The 21,189-nt window shown below is 41.6% G+C and overlaps 1 protein-coding gene across 4 annotated transcripts in view; it reads right to left on the bottom strand.

The window, feature by feature from the left end:
* Positions 1-18,974, bottom strand: part of DDX6 (DEAD-box helicase 6) — a 33,162-nt gene extending 14,188 nt beyond the window's left edge. For 3 of the 4 annotated variants that reach the window (XR_007453615.1, XM_049612254.1, XM_049612263.1), the window contains exons 1-5: positions 18,688-18,793; positions 15,619-16,092; positions 11,186-11,249; positions 9,713-9,817; positions 1,315-1,444 (exon numbers count right to left, since the gene is read on the bottom strand). Coding sequence is in view for 3 of the 4 variants with exons in the window: in XM_049612254.1 (XP_049468211.1) it covers positions 1,315-1,444; positions 9,713-9,817; positions 11,186-11,249; positions 15,619-15,818 (499 nt within the window). In the remaining variant the exon portion in view is untranslated. Of the gene's footprint in view, positions 1-1,314; positions 1,445-9,712; positions 9,818-11,185; positions 11,250-15,618; positions 16,093-18,687; positions 18,794-18,903 lie in introns of those variants that run through there. The other variant, XM_049612272.1, reaches the window with a different exon arrangement.
* Between the last annotated feature and the right edge of the window lie 2,215 nt (positions 18,975-21,189).

The raw sequence follows: 21,189 nt of genomic DNA, 5'->3' as shown, positions 1-21,189 counted from the left end.
ATACTCAGGACATTTTAGGAAATTGAATCATAATAGGCCTGATTCTGAAAAGTCAAGTAAGTAAATTTCCTTTACCAAAAAAACAAACAAAAAACAAAACCAAAAAAACCAACCAAAAAAACCCACCTATTACAGTATTGCAGATTCAGACTTTTCCTCAGCAGCACTGCTATATAAACCTGGTACTCCTTAGTTACAAACCTTTAAAGGGCTCTTTGAGTTGGTAAAAACTAGCTCAAAGTTTATTAATTTTTCACCAAAAGATTCACTAGTCTAAACACCTGAATAGAAAACTCTTGCTGCCCAGGTTCCATTTGAATCACATGAAAGTAGGTAAAGGGAAAATGGGAGAAATGATCATTATAGATCAAGACCAATTTATGAAAATTTAAGATAAAGCTTTAGAGGTCAAAAATTATGGGATGCCTGGGTGGCTCAGTTGGTGGAGTGTCTGACTTCGGCTCACGTCATCATCTCATGGCTTGTAAATTCGAGTACTGCATCCGGCTCTGTGCTGACAGCTCAGAGCCTGGAGCCTGGTTTGGATTCTGTGTCTCCATCTCTCTCTGCCCCTCCCCCACTTGCGTTCTGTTTCTTAAAAATAAACTTAAAAAAAAAAATTAACTCTATTAGCTTGCTCTGCGTACAACTATGGAAATTTCTTTCTTCTCTACTTCCTAAGCTCTTAAAATTCCAAAACCACAAGGCTTTATACAGAAGAAAAAGTTCATGAGCTCTTGCAGACACACAGGTGCCACAAGAAACAACTCAGTTCCATAATTTCTAAGTAGCAATGTCAGATAACTTCTCATGATCTTAGCTTTCCTATCTATAAGGCCATAATGCTTATTTTGCCTATTTCACTGGAATGTTATCAAAACTGTGTAATATGTAAAACTCTTCTGAAAACTAGAAATCTTTCCAAAAGCTGGATATTTTGTAAGACAACTGGGCCCCAAGCTGTGAAAGGATAGGTAAATACTAACTCCAGATTATATAAATTCTGACTAAAAAAAAGATGGTAACATTTTCCACATAGCTCCAAGGTGCAAACTGCAATTTTTAGCTTAAACAAACAACTAACTGGGACACCTGGGTGGCTCAGTCAGTTGAGCCTCCAGCTCTTGATTTCCGCTGTCATGATCTCACACTTCATGAGTTTTGAGCCCCTCATTGGGCTGTGCGCTGGCAGTGCAGAGCCTGCTTGGGATTCGCTCTTTCTCCCTCTCTGTTCCTCCCCAGCTTGTGCTCTCTCTCAAAATAAATAAATCAACTTAAAAAAACAAAAAAAAAAAACAAAAAAAAACAACTAACCTTGTATATTGTCCTTCTTCAGGTCTAGCCGTTCAAGTAAGGGAATGAGGTAGGCACCGCTCTTGCCTGTTCCATTTTTTGCTCTAGCTAAGATATCCCTACCAGATAAAGCAATGGGAATGCTCTCCTCCTAAGAGACAAGAAAATGAAAATTACTCATGAATAAAAACAATAAATAAGGAAATTATTCTTTAAATGCACTGAAGGTATACCTCTTTGGTACAACTTTAAAGTGTCTCACATTTGCATTTTACAAGAATAGGCAGAGGTAAATTACCAGCCAACGTCATCAACATTGCCAACCAATACTGATCAGAACTGCGTACAGTATAAACTGTATCCCAATGTAATACAAACTGTATATGTGAATTTGTACGTGCAAGAATGTGTATGCCTAAGGAATCTGGGCATCTAAACAAAGAAAACAACAAATGAAAAGGAGGAACCTGGGCTGACACACAAATAAGACTTGAATAAACAAAAGAAGCAAAGGACATCTCACAATTAAAAACTGGAGAAGAAGTGATACAAAGAATACAAAGGTAAGACTGTACGTTTTGAGACTAGGAAGCCAATTTAAATTTAAACACAATGAAAAATTGTGCCTTGGGCAGCCCATCCTTGCAAAAAATAGTTATCAGCTAGAAAGTGTAACTTTAGTTCCTATTTGATTTTATTACATAAGTTCACAATGTCAATGTCAATGTTTTCACATGCAACTTCTCTGTCCTGAAGCGTGCTCAACTGGAGGCCCAATTCTATTCCAGTTATCTCCATCGATGGTCACATCAGAGACTGACTTTTCACTTTCACATTTAGCTTACTGTGTCAAGTGTATTTTGTAAAGATAACATTTCCTATTTGGACAAATCACCTAAATAGCAAAGGCCTCCCCAAAATTACTGAAAATTAAATATTCATACACAGAGAGAAATTTAAAAATGAGAATAGGTATCAACAGGGAGGAAGCAGAACACTTCCATTTCTAAAACTAAAAATTTTAATTTCTAAAACCAAAAAATTAGGAAAATAAATTAGGAAAGAGATTTATTACTACTTTAACAGTTTCTATGCCTGAGCTAATAACCAAAAGAAGTATCTCTAGCACTTTAAAGTTATTATACAAACATTTAAGTAATAAACATCATTACTTGCATTTTTTTCCACCGTGGTACTCATTCTACCTAGAACCCATCACAGGAGTCAGATGGGTTCCATATTATCAGAAAAAGAAACACAGCTGCCAAAACGACGTAAAAAATGGTCCAATGACAATACTCTGTTACCCTCTCTTCCTAAAATCAGCATTAAGCACTCTGCTTATCACAGTAAAGCAGGTCAAAGAAAAATCCTTGGCTTTGACTCTTTGGTCTTAATCTCCTCCTACTTTGAGTCAACTCTGTTAATCTTCAGTTGCTCTGAAGGCCTATTACCTCCACGGTTCATTTTATTTATTTATTTGTTTGTTTGTTTAATTTATTTATTTAAGTAACCTCTACCCCCAATATGGGGCTCGAACTCACAACCCTGAAATCAAGAGATGCATGCTCTCCAACTGAGCCAGTGAGGTGCCCTATCTTCTACAGTTTTTAAATAGGCTACGTGCACACTACTCAGTTCTAGAGCAGGATAAAAGGGTCTCCCAGTGACATCCTGAGTCAGGTTCTTTATTTTTCTTTATTATTTTATTTGTTTAAGCAGGCTTCACACCCAGCCCTGAGCCCAACACGGAGCTTGAATTCACGACCCTAAGATCAAGACCTGAGCTGAGATCAAGAGTTGGACACTTAACTGACCCAAGCCACCCAAGCAGCCCTGGAGTCAGGTTCTTTAAAAGAATAAAACTTTTAATAAAGTGACGCAGGTCAGCATTAGCTTAGGGGTATCCTAATTCCCATTTTGGGTTCACCTTTTAACTTGGATTAAGGCACAGACTTCTGTTCCCCTGCACTCCCTGATAAGGGCTTATAGTCTACAGAAACTGTTTAAAGTTTTTTTGTTTTTTAAACCAAGTAAACTAGTCTTTAAGATACAGATATATATGCCCCATATGGTAACCATTATGATTAGCAAGCAGGGAATTCAATACATCCACACCGTCTCACCACTGTTTCCTAGGAAGATTAGGTAATATGAAGAAAGAGAATTCAAGTCAGGTTCAGACAGCTTTGAAACCCAAGAGGAAATCATGGGAGCTACCAGGGAGAAAAGAAAGAAGGAACGAAACAAAAAACTTTAAAAACTTACTGTGTGCCCGGCACTCAGATACTTTATATTATTTATATCCTTTCAAGTTAGGTACTTTGTTTTATAATGAAAACCTCTCCACACAAAAACGTGTCCATGAATGTTCACAGTAGCATTATTCAAAATAGCTAACAGCAGGAAAAAACCCTGTCGACTGATAAACCAAATGTAGTATAGCCATACAACAGAATTATTATTCAGCAATACAAAGGCAAGGACTGATACATTACAACATGGATGAACCCTAAAAAATGCTAAGTCAAAGAAGCCACTTACAAAAAACCATATATGCTAGGATTCCATCTAGATGAAATGTAGGGAACAGGCAAATCCATGGAGACACTAAGATTAGTGGCTGGTTAGGGCTAGGGGAAAATGAAGGGAGACTGCTAAAGCAGCTTCTTTTTGAGGTGATGAAAATTTTCTAAAATTGATTGTAGTAACAGTTGCACAACTGTGAATATACTAACCCACTGAATTATATGCTTTAAATGTGTGAATTCTGTGATATGGGATTTGTATCTCAATCAAGTTATCAAAAAACCCATGACAACCCTACAATCTGAGGTCTGATTTTGCCACCTTATCTCCCCAAGTCCATGTTCCACTGTAAGGTCTAGGGACTTATCCACTAAGTATTCGTTGTGTTTTGGTTACCCTAGGATTCATTTTCCCTTTCCCAGTAGCACCCTGACTTCCATCTGAGGAACTGCGTCTCCCCACCGGACACTCTAGCCAAAGAGGAGACCTCAACTGAAGCCAGGCCAGCTCCATGCTCCCTTCTTAGAATTTAAATTGTTAAAGTACATCCTATAACAATTTGTAGCTTTCTAAGCCCTTCACAGCTGCCTCAGTTCTTGGTCTATTCCAAGTGTGTTTCTCCAGATTTTTCTCACTCTTGTGAACTCCTCTGATACTCTTTCAAGAAATTTCCCTTTGCTTAAGTTAGCCCAAGCTGGTTTCTGTTGCCTACAACCAAAGCACAGTATACTTCCCAATTTCCTAATACTGAGAGGCATTTGACAAAAGTGTCTTACCTAAAAAAACTGAAAATTGCCCAATTAGCTGCTTTTGGAGTAGCTGCTTCTTTATACCTCCTAGTGCTAGGGAGCCGTAACAATATTAATCTCAGGGGAAAAGATACTATGACTATGGTGGAGAAGATGGCAATGGTTCTCCCATCCAAGTACTAACCAGGCCCAAACCTGCTTAGCTTCTGAAATCAGATGAGATCAGGCATGTTCAGGGTGGTATGGTCATAGACATAGGTGGTATGGCAATGGTTCTCATACGTATCTAGTGCTACCCAAAAAAAAAAAGATATGGAAGATAATAATTTCAAAAATATCTCTAACTTAGGAACACACTCCAATTTTGCCACAGTAACCAATGAGGAAACACTTTTAAACACTTTTCTGCAAAGTGAGGAAAACAATTCCTAGAGTCATAAGAAATCTACATTAGCAAAAGGAATGATTTGCAAAGGATTAAGGATGCTATAATTCCTAGCTATCAACAATAAACTATCAATTTTTATTAGACCTGGTTGACAAAATAATTTCTCAAAAGAGTTGAGAAATTTTGTTGCCAACAATAAGGAACTTCCATGTTTCCCTCAATAATGGACTACTTGCCATTTCGTCATTATCTAAAAAGTCTTCAAAGGTTGTACGTAGGGTCTGGAAGCAGTAAGAGCTGTCATTTTCAACCATCTCGAAGTAAATAGTTGACCCTTGAACGAGGGAATTACAGGCACTGTTATCCTCCCTCCCGTTCCACCCCTCTGCATCGCGGCAGATTCAAACATCCATGTATAAATAACTTTTGACTCCTCTACAACTACGAACAGCCTACCGTTGACTGGAAGCTGATATTGGTAAGGTAAACAATTAACACATTTTGTATGTTATATGTAAATAAATAAAGTAAGCTAGAGAAAATACTAAGGAAGTTCTAAGGAAAACACATTTACAATACTGAAAAAAAAATCTGTGTATAAGTGGATCCATGCAGTTCAAACCCTTGTTGTTCAAGAGTTGACTCTGTAAGGCTTCACGATGCTAAGCAGAATAAAACAGTAGATTCTTAGGCCTTCCAAAGAAGTCTGGGCTCCTATAAAGCTATGCCTTTAGAAAGGCATAGTTATGCTAGCTCTGGGGGATAGCATTCAGAACTAGAACTAGAGTCACAGATGGTTGCACCAAAGAAAGATGTGTGGAAGCAATCTGTAGTATATATGGTTCCAGACTGTCAGGGTACAATCTTTTTTGAGGATGTAATTTTAAGTGCTTCACTGTCCAATAATCTTACAGCCAACAAAGTCACCATCTCTTAAAAAAAGATTCAAATGCAGATGACACCCATCTGATCCAAAAGGCTTTTGTATTTGGGGAAAAAATGTCTGGACAACATTGTAAAACTAAGTATTACAGAACACCTTAAAAACAACTGGAAAACAAGGAGAGAAAAGTAGGTAAGAACAGAATGAATAGAAGACATCCAGTCATGAGGTTAGATTTTACTAGAGGGTTTCTAAATTTCTTTGTTTCAAAATCTTAATATTTATGGTTTGTTAAACTGAATTAATTCTAAGGACCATCTTGTATTTTCCACAGATTCTCAGGCAAAACAATAGTGAAGAAAAAGACAATGGGAATGGTGGTCCACCCCATTTAGGTGTCTAAAATAATACTTTATATCTGTACACTGCTTTGCTATGTCAAAATAGTTTGTTTACAGGGGTACCTGGGTGGCTTAGTTAGTTGAGTGTCTTACTTCGGCCCAGGTCATGATCCCATGCTTTGTGGGTTCGAGTCCCACGTGGGGCTCTGTGCTGACAGCTCAGAGCCTGGAGCCTGCTTCAGATTCTATGTCTACCTCTCCCTATACCCCTCCCCAACTCTATCTCCCCAAAATAAATAAACATTAAAAAATATATATTTTGTTTAAAAATTGCATTTGATTCTCACAAAAACCCTGTGAGGAAGATTACTTATTTTTATTTTACAGAGAAAGCTAGATGTGAGACTAGTTAAGTGGCTAGAGAGATAACTATCTCTATGTTATATTAATACTCAGACGCGAACAACAATGTCAATTTTAGGGGTGCCTCGGTGGCTCAGTTGGTTTAGTATCCAACTCTTGATTTCCGCTCAGGTCATGATCTCACGGTTTGTGAGATCAAGCCCTGCATTAGGTGGGAAACAGGAGCCAGCAAGGCTCCATTAAGAATTCAGTCTCCTAAATGAACCACTTTTTTTTTTTCTTTTTGAGGAAGGCAGGGGCATTTATTCCTTCCTGCCTCCCCCCATTTCCTTTGTTCATAAAACAAGTCTATGGAATAACAACCCATACCAATTATAGAGCATTCAACATCTATGAGGCACTATACCAAGCATACTAACATGAATGACCTCACTTAACCTTCACAACAACTCTATAATATATATCATATATACTGTTATATCAATTTTACAGGCCAGGAAACTGATGATTAGAGAGATACCTCAAATAATCAACTTAGAAAGGAGGGGAGTCGGGAATTCAACCTGGACAGTCTGACTGCAAAGCTAATGCTGTTCAATAGTTCTACAGACCAAGGTTGCATGTGGACATGTCAACCGTAATTTCACAACATTCTAAATAAATACTATTGAGTATCAGAAGGCCCATTTCCTGCCATGCACCTGAATACTGGAGATACAAAGTTGAATGATACAGTCCCTGTAACAGAAGACTCATAAAACTTTCATCCCTGTAGATAAAATGGATTAACATGAACTACATTATATAAAAATAAATTCTGCAGTATTTTTAATGTATGTACTCAAATTGTCTGATGATACATAACTTTATCTTGATACTTTCTCCAACCATAATAAACCTCTTTAGTTCGTCCACAAAGGCACACAAAGTTTAGAATCTCTAGGCAATCGCTATCCCAGTGTCTCTGGCTTAGAATATGGATCACTTCTTCCAGGTCATTCCATCTTCTTTTAATGGCTACACATATACACAATTTCAACTAGAAGAGGGCTCATCACAGCACACTGAAATTATCTGTACAGTTAGTAGTCTCATCCACCTGGCTGTGAGGGCAGGAACCCTATCTGTCTTGTTCATCACAGTATCTCCAGTGTCTAACATTTTCTGGGTCACTCAGTACATGTTTGCTCAATGAAAAAGTGCTCATTGTCACAGGGTTTGTCCTTACTACAGCCCGGAACCAACACTGTCAATTAACATGCATGTTTAGGCCTACATGTATGTGTGTGCACATACACATTTCCACCTAAAGAGTCAAGGAGCAAACGGTGCACTCAGTACTCAGATGTAAGTCTCTAATACTGCTGTCCCAAGACAATGAGGGTTCCCTGGAGAAATGACTGATTCCAAGGCTGGGATAGCATAGGTGCAGATAAGCTTGACACCATGATATACCAAAAAGGAAGTACTCAAGGAAAAAGAGGGGATAGTGAGGAGGGGACAGGCAGAGCACAGAGGATTTTTAGGGCAGTAAAACTACTACGTGTGATACTACAATGATGGGTACATGTCAGCATACATTTGTACAGCATACTATACAAAGTACACCACCAAGAGTGAACACTAATGCATACTATAAACACACTACAAACTTTAGGTAAGGTTAAGAGAGGTTCCTTAGTTATAATAAATATATCACTCATGTGAGGGATGTTGAAAATGAGAGGTTATGCATGAGTAGGGACCAGGGTTTATGGGAAATACCTTTTCTGCTCAATTGCTATGAACTTAAAATTGCTCCAAAAGATAGTCTATCAGAAAAAAAGCAGGGGGGGAGGGAGTGGGGGGATATTACAAAAACACAGAAACCAGCTTGAAGGAGCTCACCATAGCCAAATATGGGACAATTTGGCCACAAAAATACCACCAGGGGAAAAAAAATTCATGCGTCCACACTGATAACATATAGCTACATGAAAAGATATGGGAAGGCTCTTCTTCACAAGGCCAAACATGCAAGGAGCACGACCATTGGAAATCCATCATTACCCACCAGAGTAAAGATTAAAGTATGCAAGAATCAACAATGGATACTAAGACTAAGGGGAAATTCTGATGGAAGAGTAAGATACCTGCATGGTCTTAAAGGCTCCCCATAGACTGCTTATTAGTTTTAAGGGAAGGGGGGAAAAAAACAGTTAATTAGGGGTGCCTGGGTGGCTCAGTCAGTTAAGCGTCCAACTTGATTTCAGCTCAGGTCATGATCTCACAGTGAGATTGAGCCCTGTATTGGGCTCCACACTCACAGCATGGAGCCTGCTTGGGATTCTCTCTCTCTTCTCTGTGCCCCTTCCCTGCTCACGCATGTGCACACACTCTCTCTCTCAAAATAAAAACTTAAAAAAAAAAATCAGGCACCACCTTGAGAGGGTAACCAAAATTAAATTCACCATTGAGAAACAGATGGACACTGTATATACCTCCCAATGAGGCAGCTTGAGAAGGCTACAACATGACTTCTACAGTATCCTGGCTAAGAATGCATAGCTTGACTCTCATCACATACAGACAGGAGACAAACCCAAAATGAGGAATGTTATACGTTAAAAAAAAAAAAAAAAAAAAAAGACTAGGGAAATGCTCGCAACTGTAAAACGTTAAAGAAATGTAACTAACTCTATGTAATACAGTTTCATAATATGATATACCTGATCCTAGGATGCATCCTGTACAGAAAAGAAAAATAAGTCCTATAAAGGATATTTTAGAGTCAATTAAAAATCAGAATACAAATGACAGATGAGATAAAAATACTGTATTAAACTGACCAAAGGTAAGTACACTACGGTTACTCACAGGCACCTAGGGGCGCCTGGCTGGCACAGTTGGTAAACAGGTTACTCTTCATCTCAGGGTTGTGAGTTTAAGCTGCACGCTGGGCACAGAGCTTATTTAAAAAAAAAAAAGTCCTATTCTCAGGAAATATACACTGAAATATTTAGAGGCAATGGGCCATGATTTTGTGACTTATCCTTAAAATGTTCAGAAAAAGTGCCTATGTGTACACACACACACAAGTGTTGGTTAACTGTATCACCCACACATATCAAAAAGTATGGATTGCTTAACTCACAATATTTTATATGGATAAAAACAAGAAACATACCTGAATAGGAGATGGCTTTTCCCAGCCCATTTCAAAAATTCCCATCAGTAACTCCCGTTTCAAACAGTAATCTTCAAACTCATTTCCTTTTGTGGAGGTCACATCCTACTCAGACAAACAAAAGAAATAAAACAACAACAAAATAATAAAGTACAACTGTGTTCCTTAGGTAGCTAGTATGCTTAAGAAAATTTGTTTCAGGGACTAATTTTTTATCTACCCCATTTAAAATATAAATATATGCAAATTGCTTGTCTCGATCTATATTTCAAGTATTCCTAAAGAATAATTCCTAAAGAATAAATAACTACTCTTTAACATACACACAAATCATTTAAAAATTGTTTTGGGGTGGGGATGCCTGGGTGGTTCAGTTGGTTAAGCAGCTGATTTTGGCTCAGGTCATGATCTCACGGTTCCTCTAGCCCCATGTCACACCCTGTGCAGACAGCTCAGAGCCTGGAGCCTGCTTCAGATTCTGTGTCTTCCTCTCTCTCTGCACCCCCACCCCCCAACTCATGCTCTGTCTCTCTCTCTCAAGAATAAACATTAAAGAATAAAATAAAATGAAAATTGTTTTGGTGAATGGTGCCTGGATAGCTCAGTGGGTTAAGCAGCTAACTCTTGATTTCAGCTCAAGTCATGATCTCACAGGTTCATGAGTTCAGCCCCTTTGTCGGGCTCAGCACTGACAGCGCAAAGCCTGCTTGGGATTTTCTCCCTCTCTCTCTCTCTCTCTCTCTCTCTCTCTCTCTCAAAATAAAGACATAACCATTTAAAAAATAAAATAAATTGTTTTGGGGAAAGGCCACCCTACGGTCATATTCTTCTGAGGACTGGTAGAATACCGTTATTTTTACAAATCACAAGATGTGAAGTCAAACCCTAACTCCCACTCACTGCCTACAAATATCCTATCCTAAATAAAGGTTTCTCACACTTAGCACTATTGACATTTGGGCCAGAAAATTCTCTGTTGTAAGGGGATGTCCTGTAGCATCCCCCCAGTTGAGTTTAACCAGCTGAGTTAACCAAAAATGTCTCTAGCTACTGCTAAATGACCCCTAAGGGACAAAAATCACCCCTAGCTGGGAACACTGTGCTAAGAGAACTAACCTTTCAACCTTCCTTTTCTCATCCACTAAACAGGGTTAATACCTAACCTGAATCTTACTATGTCGGTGGGAGCAAAAGAGAATTTTGAGAAAATGCCTTGCAAATCCTGAAAGTACTCTGTAGGTTAGATAAAATACACACGTGTAAACACAGTATTTAATATACAGACACACATTACCATATTAATAGAATTCCTCCAAACAGTGAAAAATTTCGGCAATTCATCATATATAATCTATATAATTTCAACCATTTCAACCTATTTCAGAGTAAATACACAATGCCTATTGTTAAGTAACTACCTCATTTTTAGAGTTTCCACACCACTTTTCCACTTGAATTTTACAACCAACTTACCGAAGTTTTGATTCTTAGATCCTTTGGAGGGAGTTTTAAAGTCTTTTTCCAGTCATCACCAGGTCTACAGAGAATACAGTAAAATTGAAGCATGAGAATTCACAGGATCACTCTTTTCTTTTTTAATTTTTTTTTTTAACGTTTATTCATTTTTGAGAGACAGAGCATGAGCGGGGAAGGGGCAGAGGGAGGGAGACACAGAATCTGAAGCAGGCTCCAGGCTCTGAGCTGTCAGCACAGAGCCCAATGTGGGGCTCGAACTCACGAACTGGGAGATCATCACCTGAGGCGAAGTCGGACACTCAACCGACTGAGCCACCCAGGCGCCCCCACAGCATCACTCTTCTAATAATACAAAGATGATTCACCATAATTATAATAAACAGTAAGTTTAATGTATTGCTATTTACTTCAGAATACGGTTAACAGACATAAACAGCTTTAGAAAAACCGCTCTTCTTACAAAAGAACAACAACCTAGAGAGGATTTAAAAAAAATCAAAAATAGAAGGGAACAGGCAGGGGCACCGTGGGTGGCTCAGTTGGAAGGACATGTGACTCTTTGATCTCAGGGTCATAAGTCTGAGCCCCAAGTTGGGTATAGAGATTACTTAAATGAATAAAACCTAAAAAATAAAAAAATAAATAAATAAAAAGAAGGGAATAAGGCACTTAACCCCCCCCCACCCCCAATTTTTTTGGACAGAGAGTACCCGGGCCAGGGAGATGGACAGAGGGAGGGAAAGAGAGAATCCTGAGCAGGCTCCACACTGAGCGCAAAGCCCAACACAGGGCTCAATTCCATGATTCCAGAATCATGAGCTGGGCCGAAATCAAGAGTCAGATGCTTAATATACTGAGCCACCCAGGCACCCCTGGGCATCCATCCTCTTAAGAGCAGCAGTGTAATATACAGTACAACTGTTCTCAAAACTGGTAACCCATGTGTTTTGTTTGATGTACATAGTGTGTTTTCATTTAAATTAGTTGCCAACATTTAAACATTAAAAGATTTCATATAAAAGTCCACATTCTGGCTTTTCTTGAAAAAACTGGAAGCTTCATCAACACTAGTTCCAAACTTCTGCATGTCAACAGTTTGAAAGAGCTTAATAACTGGGAGTTTAAATCAAGCAGCAGACTCCTTTAGTCAGAACAAGTAAGTACCCTCTCATTTGGCACAGTCTCCTGTAAGTATGCATCTGAGTTTCTAACTTCTGATGACTAGTTAAAACTAAGGGCTCTAAAGTTTCAAAACTTTAGGTTTCAAACCAGGTCAAGCCCTGACTCTACTATTTATTATTTCTGTGATTTGCAGCAGTTACTTTTCTAAGCCTCTAATTCTCTCCTATATAAAGTGGGTTAAGAATTATATCAAATAGGGGATGCCTGGGTGGCTCAGTCGGGTAAGTGTCAGACTCTTGATTTCAGCTCAGGTCATGATCTCACGGCTCCTCAGATCAAGCCCTGTGTCTGGCTTGCGCTGACAGTGCAGAGCCTGCTTGGGATTCTCTCTCTCCCTCTCTCTCTGCCCTTCCCCACTCCTGCATGCGCTCTCAAAATAAATAACCATCAAAAAAAAAAAAAAGAATTATGGGGCGCCTGAGTGGCTCAGTTGGCTGAGCGCCCGGCTTTAGCTCAGGTCACAGCCTCACGGTTTGTGAGTTCAAGCCCCGCGTTGGGCTCTGTGCTGATAGCTCAGAGCCTAGAGGCTGTTTCGGATTCTGTGTTTCCCTCTCTCTCTCTGCTCCTCTCCTGCTCATGTTCTGTCTTTCTCTCTCTCTCAAAAATAAACATTAAAAATAATAATTATAGCAAATAATTTATATAAAGCACTCAGCACAGGGCCTGGCAAAATAAGAAGTCAGCGTTACCTGTTAATGAACACCTCCCGATCTATTTTACTGAGAATGTTTGAAATCATGAAAGAGAAACATGTAAAACAAATTTCCCTTTTGCTCGGGTGAAAACTTCAAATTACACCCAAAGCATCTAATAGGGAAAAAAAAATGTCAATAAAGCAGACAATGCTTTCCACTGTGTCATCTTTATAAAATAAACAAAAGTTTTCACTGATTTCATTATAGCAATTCTTATATAATCAGAGCCCTCAAAACATCTCAAGAGTCTTGATTTAGAAAGATGAGCCATTTTCCTTAAAGCTAGGTCCCATGTAATTTAAGATACTGTAACACAGGTAACTATTTGCTACTAATTCCAAGGGTACCAAAGTCTTTCACCTCTGCCTACAAAACACACCAAGGTTTTTGAACAAAAAATTTAGTTGTACATCCTAGTAGGCTAACTTGCCGCTGTCAAATTCAATATATAAAGTGAATAAAAATGCAGAAATACAATGGAAAATCTTACCACATGGAACTTATAATCTTAGGAGAGAAAAAACCCAAACTATTTAAAATGAGAAAATAAGTGATAAAGTATTAGAAGATTTCTGAAGACAGTGATGGGATCTAGAAAGCTTCACAGAAGAGGACAAACTGAGATTTAAGGAACCCAAAGAATTAGGGGCACCTGGGTGGCTAGCTGGTTAAGCATCCAACTTCGGCTCAGGTCATGATCTCATAGTTCTTGAGTTTGAGCCCCATACTGGGCTCTCTATTGTCACAGGAGCCTGCTTCAGATCCTCTAGATCCTCTGTCTCCCTTCCTCTCTGCCCCTCTCCTGCTCACTCACTCTCAAAAACAAACAAACATGAGGGGCGCCTGGGTGGCTCAGTCGGTTAAGCTTTCTACTTCATGTCAGGTCATGAACTTGTGGTTCTTGAGTTTGAGCTCTGTGTCAGGCTCTGTGCTGACAGTTCAGAGCCTGGGGCCTGTTTCGGATTCTGTGTCTCCCTCTCTCTCTTCCCCTCCCCCGGCTCTCTCTCTCTCTTAAAAATAAACATTAAAAAAAAAAATTAAAAAAAAAGAACCCAGAATTAAAAAGAAACCATTAATCCCAGGATGAGCAAAAGAGAGAAAGCAAAATCTACTGTTGTCTCAAGCCAGAATTTAAGTAGAAAATAATGAAATAACACAGCTTTATGTTTAAAAATAGCCTAGGAGCTCCTGGGTGGCTCAGCTGGTTAAGCGCCTGACTTCAGCTCAGGTCACGAAAGTTCGTGAGTTCGAGCCCCACGTCGGGCTCTGTGCTGACAGCTCAGAATCTGGAACCTGCTTCAGATGCTGTGTCTCCCTCTCTGCTCCTCTACAACTCATGCTCTGTCGCCCTCTCTCTCAAAAATAAACATTAAAAAAAATTTTTTTAAAGATGTCCTAAATTTTGCTAACCTATTCATATTTTGTCAAGAGAAACTGCAATTTAGAAAATATTTTTGATTTCTATACTAAAGCATTCACCTTAAAAATCATAAAATATGCACAAGAAATAACAACATGTATTGATGCCAATTGTCTCAATGACCAAATCAATTCCATTGGAAGTTAATTTCTACAGGTCACTAGCAAATCACATAGCAGTAACCATCTCTATGATATTCAAGGGCTACTTTTCTTTAGAAGTGCTTCTTAGGTACGGAGAAGATCTAGGTTGTAGTAATACATACACTTTAGTTCAGTGAAGCCGTTTCATCATATGAAGATTTCAAGAGTAAATCAATCTCTACGACTAGAATCTTAATAAAGCCAAACATGAAGTGGGGTCAAGAGTCGAACTAACTGAATCTCTAGTCTATTAACTGAATCTCTAGAGTGATAGTTATCATTCAAATAATTTAAAGTGTACACTTAGATGACAAATAGCAGATTTAAAAGAAAAAATTATTCTGTGGTAAGATGAGGCTCCTAAGTTTTTAAGAGTCAACAAAGGGAATTGGGACTATTCAGAGATGTACATTTCCCTGAGTTCAAAATCTTGAGTTCCCTATGATACATAACAGCTTGTAATACTGTATATGTGTAAAACGAGAAAGCTTATAAAACAAAACTAAACTACAGGTAACATAATCTTAAAAAAAAAATAAAGTAACATTATCTTAAAAAAAAAAAAGTTATGGATAAATTTCCTCTCAGTTAAGTATGACTCAGAAGGCTGGATAAGTCTTTAAATTTAAAACTTGAAATTGGCTCTAACTGCCACTTCATCTAGGGTAAGGTACAGTTACAACACTAGGGAAAAAGCCATACTGGCAAAAACAAGATGAATCTGAGCTAATTATGAAAGCCAGAAATGTTTCAAAAAGTAATGTATACAAAATTAATATATATCATCTGTGTCTGTTTGTTATTTAACAAGCCTGTATTAATTACGACAAAAATACATTATTCCATTGCAAATACCCACTGCCCATAATACAAAGCCATCTGTCCTCTATTTGCAATCAAAATGGTTAAATAAGGTATAAAGTAGTCAACAAAGTAACAAAAAGAAATCTCCTTGGTCTCCCAAGTGTGTTGATTTATTCTAACACTTACTTAATAGTGGTGGTCATACTCTGTGCTTGCTGCTGAGTGCCATTATTGATTGTGTTGGTATTTTTCAGCTGGTTCATCTGTTGCTGTGTCTGTGTGCCCCCTCCTCCGGGGCCACCACTGGGCTTCACAGGGCCCCTCAGCTGACCATTTTGACTGGAAAGACCCATTATAACAGGGTTCTCTGTTCTGGCCGTGCTCATGCTGTATTAATTGCAAAGGTGTCTCTTTCAAACTTCAAAACTTTTGAAAGTCAGTAGAGAAACTGTAATAACAGTTTATTAGGCTCTCCAAAACGAAGAGATAAATATAAGTCTTGCTCAATATATGAGTCCTTTATTGCAATGCAGGCAAGCACCTGTAAGTCTCTGAACGGTAAGCAGCAGTAACTTGCTCTCATGCACCGAATCAACTTTTTATTTTTTAAAAAGCCCTCTAACAAGGTTGAGTTATGTATCTGAATTCACTCACTTCAATCTGAAACAAAGAGAAAGTTTAATTAGCAAACACAGGAAAGTTAGAAACTTTCCCTTTTAAACAACCCCTTTAGAGGAAATCACTCTATTAAAGAATTAAAAATATAGATCTACTTAGACCAAAACTAACCATGCTACGAGAGACACACAAAGATTAACTGCCTCAAAAACCGGGCCAAATGAGACCAATCTCAAACATTTTAAATTGTCAGTTCAAAGCAACCCAAAGATGATTAGGTAAAAAGACATTGTGATTAAATTAGCATTAGTTGTCAAATGATAATATCTTCCCTTCAGTTTCCTCCCTCATGAATTCTTTAAAAGTCCCTGACACCTCTAAAAGTCAATGATTCATTACACTTAATTGCATTACAACTCAAAGAAGTATCACACAATTTTGCTAATTGTAAAATTAGTAAAATTTACAATACACATCTTAGAACAAGGCAAGACAATGTATTAATTTTTTTCCCCTACTTCTGACAGCAACTGAGAATTCTTGAAATTGAGCTTTTGACTTAACTTTATGCTTTCAGGAAGAAAACCCCACATTTGTGCCTTTATGAATTTCAACCATAGAAGTTGAACTTCATGAAGAAAAATAAATTTTCTTTTTTCTCTTACGTTTTGCCCTTTAAAACTATAGCTGAAGTAGCCAAGAGATACACGTCTGTATGTCACAATCTTTTGCTTGAGGAAGAGCCAAGAAAATCTTTAGCCACCTTAATAAAATTTGAATACTCAAAAACTATTAGCCACATACATTGCCAATAACACTTTTCAAAAAGTATATCCTAAGTTGAAATATTTGCTTTGTTATTAAATATACTTATCTATAAAAACATAAAAAGGAAATTGCCTGTTGAAAAAAATGTGGTAAAAACTAAAATACACTAGTAACTTTAACCAAACTTTCCAAGAAATCCAGAGTACTAATTAATAGTTGTTTTAAAAAAGAACTGGCCAAACTGCCATTTTTAATTATTTCCCAAATCGAACTCTTATTTTACAATGTAGTAAATAAAACAATTTACAAAGGCCAGAAAATAAAGGACTACTCTCTTCGGTTCTTTTTAAACTCCTTCATATTTCTTACCAAAAATACACCAGCTTATTGATTGGTGTTGATTTTCTGGCCAAACACCAAGGATTCAAAAACAATAGAACTTTTCTAAAAGACAACTGGTTATGTCTTTTTTAAAAAATGTAAATAAAGTTGCTGACAAGCAAATCCTGATTATTACATATACAAAGCTGTCTATTCTAAGTCTCTTAGAATCTGATCCCTGATGCAGGCCGTGGTTAATAGCATTTCAAGGCATTAAACAGTTTCCTGTATTGACAGGTTTATATTATGATCGACAATATCACGGAGTTCACACAAGACTTGTTCGCTTGCAAAGCAGTAAGAGGATGAAGAGGGCAGCCTCTAAAGATTAAAAGATATCATTATTGTCCCTCCAGCACGTAAGACCTCCTATCTCCCCAGATCCAAAATGTAACTAGTACTCCCTTCTCACTTGAACCAAAACCTGCACTGCAGCTTTATGTCTCAGAGAAGGAAATAATCCTCCTACCCCTTCCCAATTTAGCCTTGCAAGTTACATTCTACATTTTCAAAAATACGAACGAAACGTAGACTAGCTGGGAGGAGCCCCTTGCCGAGTTAATTACAGCACTTCCCAGATTGTAGTTAGCAATTGACAGTTTCACACCCCAAACAGTATCGTCATCTCAGACAAGAGCTTTTGTTTGCAAATGCGGCGCAGTTTCTCTAAGCTTCGTCTGCAAGTTGGAGTGACTGTTTTATTTTGAAGGGAAGAGGGGACCGTGGAACAGAAAAGGGGGTGAGCGCTGAGGGAAAGAAACAAGCCAGTGATTTGAGCCCCGTAATAGTGGGGCAATAATTTCTCGCTCCCCCCGTACGCCTCCCTTCCCCCCCCCCAAAAATCCTCACACACTTCAAGTGAGCCCCCTGTGACCATCAACACAAAGGGGTTGGGGCCCTGTAATCGCATCTGCGCCACAAGAGCAGGGAACCAACTCCGCGGACAGAAAACAATAGGGATTCCCCCCGTAAGGCCCCAAAGAGAAACCCTTAAAGTCAGAAAGCCCCTCTTTTCCTCCACGACTCGGGGGCTCCACAATCGGTCTCTTGTTACCGACCTACGAGGCCTTATTCCAACCAAACAGCAGCGGGTCCTCTTCCAAAGCGAGCCCTCCGACACTGCATATCCCTGCCGCCCCCTATAGGGCCGCCTCGTACCCTATAACCTCCACCATCCCCCTAAGTCCTTGCCGCCCCTGTGGTCCCACATCCCCTCGACTTCCATAAAGCTCCTCCGAGTACTCCGCCCGCTCCCTCTCCGGACCCCGCCGCGCACGACATTCCCATATTCGACTCCTCTCAGGCGCCCCCACCCCACACGGCAGCCGTCCGCCGCCCGCCTTCCTCCCCGGGGCCCGGCCAGGCCTCAGGCCTCCGCCTCAGAGCGCCCCCCACGCCAGCCGAGGGGCTTCTCGCGGCCCCGGCCGCACCGCTGACCTCGACCCCACCACCTCACCCCACTCCCCGCGGCTCGGGCCCGAGTCCTACCACCGAGGCCACTCCCGCTCGGCACCCTCGGTCCTTTATTGTTGACTCGAAGCTCCCAAAATGGCGGCGGCTCCTTCCTCCTCGGAAACCTCCGCCCGCCCCCACTCGGCCCCTCGCTGCTGCCTCCTCCTCCTCCCGCCCCCGCCCCCGCCCCGCTCCGGGGGCCGCTCCGCAGGGCCGCCCGCGCCCGCCGGCTCTCCGGCCGCCCAGCCCTACCTCCGCCGCTGCCCGCTCTCATGGCGCCGCCAGAGTCGCCGCCCGGGCTGAGCTAACTCGGCTGCTCTGCCCCTCCCTCGCCCGCCCGCCGCCCCCCTCCCCCTCGCCTCCCCCTCCCCCTGCCTGTCCGCATGGCGGCGGCGGCCGCGGCTCCTCCTACAGACAAGATGGCGAGAGCTCCGCCACCGCCGCGCCAGCCTCGGAGTCGCGGCCTCCCGGCTTCGCGGCCGGAGGGACGCGGGCCGGGGAACCTCCCTGAGGGGAAAATGGACGGCCGTGCTCTCACACAGATGGGGGCCCCGATGACGGAGACTCGAGGGGGCAATATGGGTTCCTTTCTGAGCGGGAAGCGGGGCTGGCTTTTTCCACAGCTGAGGAGAAATGAGGGGGACACGGTGGCCGGGAAGAGTCCACCCTGTCTTCGACCCTTGGCAGTGGAAATCGGGGGTTGTGACCAGAGGAGGAGCTGCTTGTTCCTGAGCAAGGACTCGTTCCGAGAACGAGCCGTCCGGGCCGCGGCTGGGGGGACAGGAGAGCTGACCTGACGTCCCCCGCGGGCCGCGGAGGCTGCTGCAGGACCGGGGTGTCGCGTCCGAGCCCCTCCGGGCGCGCCTCCACCCAGGAACGCGCGGAACTAGTGGCCCGGAGGTGTCGGCGCGCGCCCGGGAGTGGGGACCGGAAGGGGCACGCGGGATGGGGGCGCGCGGGGGCCCGGGGCTGCGACCTGCCTGGCCCCGGGAGGCCAGGCTGGGAGACGCGGCGGCGGGGGGGGGGGGGGAGCCGGCCTGTCCCGAGGGGAAGGGAGAGCTGCTGAGGAGTCACTTCTGGTGGAAGTAGGAACCAGAAGGCGGAGGGCGATTCTTCCCCAGGCCTGACTCTCCTAGGAAGCTATTCCAGTATTTGTGCCCATAAATACTTGTCATGTCCTGATGCGTCGGGAGCGCTATTTTGTCCCAGCTAAAACAAAAATTTGAAGCTGGGAAGCTTCCTAGGTCAATAGAAGAGAAAAACCTGGGTCTCCCGCAGCCGAGAGACAGTACAGGACAATGGCCAGACCGTGTGCGACAACAGAACTCCGACCCTCCACCTCTGCAGCAACCGGCTTGGGAAGCCAGACCACAGCCTCTGCAGTGACGGGCCCAGAACGAGCTGCGCTTGGTCACTGACTGCCAGCTTCCCCGGTTTTTGCCCCCGCTTCCAACCCGGGGCCAATCAGAGAAAGCCAAATATGTTCCCCAAACCAATCACAGAACAGCGCCTCTTCCGGTTAGCCTGCCTCCGGCTTCTCAGGCCAACAACCTCCAATCAGAGCACACCTCAAGCCTCTCCGTTTTCCCTGCCTGCCGTTGAGTACCACCAAACTAAGCGAAGGTGGCCGGCTCCCTCGCTTAGCCAGCAGTGAATAAACAGCCTGTTCGCCTTTGGTCGTCTTTGTTTATTTTCACACAGCCAATGGAAAGGTAGTACAGAAGTGTAAAGAGCCTATTCTTGAGATCACGAAGAAAGTTCCCCTTAGAACTTTTTTGTTATAAATTTAAATTTAGAATGTCATCTCCCACCCAGATTTTAAAACATCCACTCATGCAAGGGAATAACCCTGCACCTTGTGCCCGTCCTAGAGAGAGGATGGCTAAGTTGTTCCTTTTTTTTTATGTTTATTTATTTATTTTGAGAGAGAGGGAGTGGCACAACTGGGGGAGGGACAAAGAGAGGGACACAGAGAGAGAGAGAGCATCCCAAGCAGGCTCAGCTCGGTCAGCGCAGAGCAGGGATGTGGGGGCTGGATCTCAGGAACCAGTGAGATCATGATCTGAGCCCAAACCAAGAGACGGTCGCTTAACGAACTGAGCCACCCAGGTGCCCCTGTTCCTTAATAAAATATTAAAGCGTGAGGCCTTGTTTGCCTCACTGCCTTTCCAAGTAGCAGGAATGTGAAGGGAAGGAGGGCAAAAATAAGTGGGAGGGAGAGGAGCCTAAGAATTTAAAACAGGCCACTGCTTGCTGGTGGGTCTCTTTGCCCAGGCCACTCAAGAAATGAGACCAGGGGCGCCTGGATGGCTCAGTCATTTAAGCCTCTGACTTCAGGTCAGGTCATGATCTCACCGTTCCTGCGTCTGAGCCCCGCATCAGGCTCTGTGCTGACAGCTCAGAGCCTGAAGCCCACTTCAGATTCTGTCTCCCTCTCTCTCCGACCCTCTCCTGCTTGCACTCTGTGTCTCTCTCAAAACCAAAGAAACATGAAAGAAAGAAAGAAAGAAAGAAAGAAAGAAAGAAAGAAAGAAAGAA

Source organism: Panthera uncia, chromosome D1 (genome assembly GCF_023721935.1).
Source record: "Panthera uncia isolate 11264 chromosome D1, Puncia_PCG_1.0, whole genome shotgun sequence".
In the NCBI taxonomy this organism is placed as follows: Eukaryota; Metazoa; Chordata; class Mammalia; order Carnivora; family Felidae; genus Panthera; species Panthera uncia.
The sequence above is the reverse complement of the archived record's forward strand: the minus strand, read 5'-3'. Positions and strand labels throughout refer to the sequence as shown.